The following is a 5772-nucleotide window of genomic DNA, read 5'->3' as shown; positions in this document are numbered from 1 at the left end:
GTAGCCGGCGTTAAAGGACTAAAACGTCAAGCTAGCCACGCCCACACCTACTAGTGTTAGAGAATATTCTTTCATCAAAGTAACAATAACCAAATTAGGGGTGTTCAAAACCGGATATCCGAAATTTTCGAATACTAGATTTCACTATCCGAATTCGTATGCGAAATTCGGATATCCGAAATTTCAACTTTTTATTTAATTTTTAATTTTTATTATTTTTTCAAATTCGGAACCGGATATTTCGGATAATTTCGGATATCCAAATATAAGTTTTCGGATATTTTCGGATACTTCGGATATTCGGATATTCGAAAAAAGATGAAAATTAAATTTTCGGATATTTCAGATATCCAAAATATCCGAATTTTTTTAAAATCACTATCCGAATCCGAATTCGAAAAATTCGGATGAAATTTCAGATATCCGAATTTTCGAATACTCCGGATCGAATATTCGGATACGGATAGTTTTGAACACCCCTAAACCAAATATAGTTGTAAACAAATCTCTTTTTGGTGGCTGTAAGTCCTTAAATACAGATAGTAAGTATTTCATACACAACATATATATATTCCCAACTTTATTTTAGATCCCATATTTGTGTGTTATTCAATTAAAACATATAATGCACGAAAAATATATAAAACCTTATATGTGAAATATTTGTTTTTAAACAAAAATCCAATTATTATACAAAGCTGTTATTTAAGTATCTAAATACTCTTCATATTATTTTAGATATTACCCTACATATACAAAAACCAAATGGGGAATAGTGCCACTCCCCATTAGACCAACACGTTTATTGTTTTATATCCATTTTAAAATTACGTTTTTGCCCACAGTTGAAAATAAAATTACGTTTTTTGTCCCCATCTCAAAATTACGATCTTGCCCTCAATTCAAAATTACGACCTTGCCTGGCACTCTCCCATTGGACCAACCAGTTTATTATTTTATATCCATTCTAAAATCACGTTTTTGTCCCTCTTTAAAATTACGGTTTTGCCCCCAGCTCAAAATAAAATTACGCTTTTGTCCCCAGCTCAAAATTACGATTTTACCCTCCATTCAAAATAAAATTGTGGTTTTGCCCTCAGCTCAGAATTACCTTTTCGCCCCCAGTTCAAAATAAAATTTTGTTTTTGCCCCCACTTAAAAATTACGATTTTGCCCTCTGTTCAAAAATGTGATTTTTCCCCGTTTAAAAATTGTTATTTCGCCCTCAATTCAAAATTACGTTTTTTCCACAGTTCAAAATAAAATTATGTTTTTGCCCCCAACTCAAAATTACGATTTTGCCCTCGGTTTAAAATAAAATTGTGCTTTTGCCTCAAGCTTAAAATTATGATTGTACCATTAGTTCAAATTTATATTACGTTGTTACCCCAAGTTAAAAATTACGAATTTGCCCCTGTGAAAATTTACAATTTTGCCCCAGGTTCAAATTTACAGTACTGCCACTACTTTATCTTTTGTCAAATTACGATTTTACCCCAGTCAAAAAATACAACTTTCTCTCAGTTAAAAATTACAATATTGCCATTGTTTTAGTTTTTTTTAATCAAAACTATAAAAGTGTTTTGTTTTAATTGGTTGACTCGATTTAATTGTTTTCCGTGTCAATGAGCTGACTAACACTTGCTCATTATTCGGCCATCGCCCCACAACACGGACGGGGCATCAACTAGTTTTTTATACATAAGAAATGTTGGACCTCTCGAATTAGGTAACCATAGATATTCAACAAAGTCAATATTTACAAACCATCAAAACTTCATTATGCAAATACAAATACTTTTTTATTTATAAAATATATAATAGCATAACATAAAATCTATCTAGTTGTAGTACAATGTTAACAACATATAGTTGTACTATCAAGAAAAAACATGAACCATGTACGTAGTTGTACACTTGTGACTTGTACTACTATATCAATTACCGGTCTTTCAAACCCATCCACATCCCAACTATCCTCATTCTCCTTACAAACAACCTCTGCTGCTGCAGAAACATGGTAATGGCGTCTGTCACCACAATCGCTTCTCATCTAACCTCCACCTTTCTTTACGCTCCAGGTTTGGTTTTACCACTCTTTACTCTTATCTATATATATGACAGTTAATAGTTTCTGGCTTTTGTTGAATAATTAAATTTGGACCAATTACAGAATTCTGTAGATTGTCTCAGAGCTTACACACGTCACAGAGACCGTGTACTAGAAAATCTGTTTCCGGGACAATATCAGCCAACATAGATTTGAAGCCACCTCCTTATGCATTGGTATGAGTAACATGTACTATACAGGGATGACAAACGATCCCGAAACCAGTGGGGATACCTGAAACATTTGGTACGGGTAATATAATGGGTGTTCGGGTATGTGATTAGTTTAAAAAAAATTAGTGGGTATGATATTATTTCATTCACATCCCTTCCATCTTTTTTACCCTATAATTTCTCTAAAAACAACTATATTTTCTCTCTACTTTTGATTAAATAATATTTTTATACTTTTCTGATTCCTTTTTTGTCTTTCCTTCACTTAAAACCACTTTCAAAATATATTAAAAAATTATAGAGAAATTTACAGATGAACAATAACATTTTCTGTGTCATCTACTCACAATCACTTCCAACCACCTATAGTCACTTTTCATAATATAAAAAGTTCTCTCACAGAATTTGAGTACGGATTGTGAATGCACGTAGGCGCTATCAGCTTGATTACCTGCAAACATTTTCCTTTAATTTAGGTAATAAATAATCAACTAATTCACTAACTTTTTAATTTTATATTTATAATTTCATTGGGTGGTAATATTATATAAAAAATAAAATATTAAGAAACCCATGTGGAAATCCTAATGGGTAAGTTTTAACAAACTAATATAGCTTAAATAGTTCAATTGCTTCGATCTGTAAACTGTAATTAATATATATTCTATATATTTCATGTTGTATGTATGGTAGGATGCTCTGGAACCACACATGAGCAAAGAGACATTGGAATATCATTGGGGAAAGCACCACAGAGGTTATGTCAACAATCTAAACAAGCAAATTGAGGGAACTGAATTAGATAAAATGTCATTAGAAAGCATAATATTAGCGTCACATAATAAGGGTGATATTCTTCCAGCCTTCAACAATGCTGCACAGGTTTGGAACCATGAATTTTTCTGGGAATCTATGAAACCTGGTGGTGGTGGAAAGCCTTCCGGAGAGCTTTTGGAATTAATAAACCGAGATTTCGGTTCATTTGAAGCGCTAATTCAAGAGTTTAAGTTAGCTGCCACTACTCAGTTTGGTTCGGGTTGGGCTTGGCTTGTATGTAAGTGTTTGTTCCATCAGATCTACAACCAGAAATTGGAACCCATTTTTTTCAATGTTTATTTTTGTGTAGATGACTTAGAGGACAAGAAGCTTGTTGTGCTGAAGAGCTCAAATGCAATTAATCCTCTTGTGTTGGGGTCTTATGTGAGTAGACAATAATATTATGTTCTTTTAGTTATCTTGGTTTTAATTCATGTATCAACCCATAGTTATTGATGGCGAATAGTGACAAATAGCGATAAGGTACCCATAGTTGTTAATGGCGAATAGCTACATGACGAATAACGATAAATAGCGGGCGACTATTTTATAAATAGCGATACACTAAAAAAATTTAAATGTTTGAGTAAACTGCCAAAATGGTCCCTGGGGTTTGGTCCCTTTTGTCACTTTAGTCCAAAACTCATACCTTTTGAATATGGGTCCCTGTGGTTTCAATTTTGTTGCCATTTTCATCTAAAAGCAAAATCTGGTCAGATTTTTTAGTTAACATCTAGTTTTTTTTGTCTTTTTTCTCCCTTTTAATGAAGGGCTAAATGGTCAGATTTTTTAATATGTTATAATAAAACATTAAAAGTTGTATGTTAACTGAAAAATCTGACCAAATTTTGAGTTTGGATGAAAATGGCAACAAATTGAAACCACAGGGACCTAGATTCAAAAAGTTTGAGTTTTGGACTGAAGTGGCAAAAGTGACCAAACCTCAAGCACCATTTTGGCAGTTTACTCAAAATATTTTACATGTTTATTTAACAAAATCATATAATCCAGCTATTTTATAGCTATATTTAATTGCTATTTAAATTTAAAAAAATATAATTGTCGCTATTCTCGCTATAACCCTAATAGCAACACGGCATCAGTTTGCTACGTAGCGCGCTATAGCGATCGCTATAGCCGCTATTAACAACTATATATTAACCCTGTGTTATATTTATTGTACATCATACAGGGGTTATGTATGTATATAATCTAATCTAACAACTATTTTTTCTTTCCTTTGAATTTCTAGCCACTCCTCACCTTAGATGTTTGGGAGGTAATTACATCTCTTCACTTTCATTTTCAACAACAAATAGACCATACATATAATATATGTCCATGACATGTTAACTAACATCAATTTGGATCTGAATTGTAATTGCAGCATGCTTACTACCTGGATTTTAAGGCAAGAACTTGCTATTTTCATACGCGAAGCACATTTATATATACAGGGGGTGATTGGATTTGCGATATAAACTGGTTAATTGGTTTCATATTTGCAAGACAAAAATCATTATTTAAGAAATGTTAAGATCATACATTTTCCCACATTTTCATTCTTAATCATATTTCTAACATAACATGTTAGAATTATATAAGCTAAATATTTTCGAAACTTCATTAAGGAAATAATTTCTAAAAAAAATACTAAAGTTTGTTCAAAGTCTTTAAGTTTGAATACTTCAACAACATATAAAAAGGTCCATTTTGGTCGTTTTATCTATTACTTCATTTGTGAAACACTAGTACAAGTGTACAACTATTTTTTCACAGCTTCAAAAGGTTTGAAGAAAATCCAACCACTATGATAGTGGATTATTCAGCAATCAGCATCAGATAATCAGTTTCAAAGTGCATGTCCAAACACCCTCTTTCACCATATGTATAAACAAGTTGATCCTTTAGCCTATCTAATGTTTGATTAGTGTCACAATAACGGTATTAAAATTTAATGTTCATTACAGAACCTCAGGCCCGATTATATATCAACTTTCCTCGATAAGCTTGTATCATGGGATGCGGTGAGTTCCAGGCTCGAAGCAGCCAAGGTTAGCATTGAGGGAAAGTGAAATGGAGGCAATTGATGCAATGCGTAACACTGCTGCAAAATAACCAGGGAAGGAATTGGTGCTGATGATTTTCTGGATTGATTTTGGTGTTACATGATTGTGGTTTTGTATCGAGGTTGAATGATGATTTCGGTTTAATTAATGTAATTTTATCCTTACTAACCTGGGTCAAAATAGTAATGTGTTTGTATTGCTTATAGTTAGATATATATTATAGCCTAGTGGTAAGAGACAAAGCTTCTTTGGAGAAGACCCAGATTCAAATCTGGGCAACGTGAAATTTAGCCGTTCAAAAAAAAAAAAGTTAGATGTATTTTTGATGGTCTGATACTTATGATCAATAATTAGATCATGACCTTTACAATGAAAATCTTGTTGGCCTCATAATTTTTTTGATCTAGCTTGAAAGAAAGTTCTAGAGTGTTGGTGTAAAAATTAGAAATAATGTTTTATCGTGAGTTAATAACCTGTGCAAAGTCTAGGTGTAACACCCCGACCCTTATAGGGCTGACGTGTCACTCTTACAGATATCAAAACTAAAACCAATGCATAATATTAAATTAGAGCTCCTAATTACATTTATTACATTACTGAAATA

The 5772-nt window shown here is 32.5% G+C and overlaps 1 protein-coding gene across 2 annotated transcripts; it reads left to right on the top strand.

Moving 5' to 3' along the window:
* The first annotated feature begins 1899 nt into the window (after positions 1 to 1899).
* Positions 1900 to 5369, top strand: LOC110872803 (superoxide dismutase [Fe], chloroplastic). 2 transcript variants are annotated; one of them, XM_022121678.2, is made up of 7 exons: positions 1900 to 2081; positions 2174 to 2286; positions 2977 to 3337; positions 3410 to 3483; positions 4352 to 4378; positions 4487 to 4510; positions 5070 to 5369. In XM_022121678.2, the coding sequence occupies exons 1-7, from the start codon at positions 2018 to 2020 to the stop codon at positions 5172 to 5174; spliced, it is 768 nt and encodes a 255-aa protein (XP_021977370.1). In that variant the 5' UTR covers positions 1900 to 2017; the 3' UTR covers positions 5175 to 5369. The 2 variants fall into 2 exon arrangements, with proteins under 2 accessions (XP_021977370.1, XP_021977369.1); XM_022121677.2 differs by having other exon boundaries at positions 2977 to 3483.
* The last annotated feature ends 403 nt before the right edge of the window (positions 5370 to 5772 follow it).

Source organism: Helianthus annuus, chromosome 8, assembly GCF_002127325.2.
Source record: "Helianthus annuus cultivar XRQ/B chromosome 8, HanXRQr2.0-SUNRISE, whole genome shotgun sequence".
NCBI lineage: Eukaryota > Viridiplantae > Streptophyta > Magnoliopsida > Asterales > Asteraceae > Helianthus > Helianthus annuus.
This window is presented reverse-complemented; position numbering and strand designations above follow the sequence as displayed.

Bases quoted from the DNA above. Each gene is read 5' to 3' on its own strand.
- LOC110872803 (XM_022121677.2), top strand. From the start codon at position 2,018: ATGGTAATGGCGTCTGTCACCACAATCGCTTCTCATCTAACCTCCACC. The intron at 3,484-4,351 runs GTGAGTAGACAA...TTGAATTTCTAG, and splicing joins CTCTTGTGTTGGGGTCTTAT to CCACTCCTCACCTTAGATGT. The intron at 4,379-4,486 runs GTAATTACATCT...TTGTAATTGCAG, and splicing joins TCACCTTAGATGTTTGGGAG to CATGCTTACTACCTGGATTT.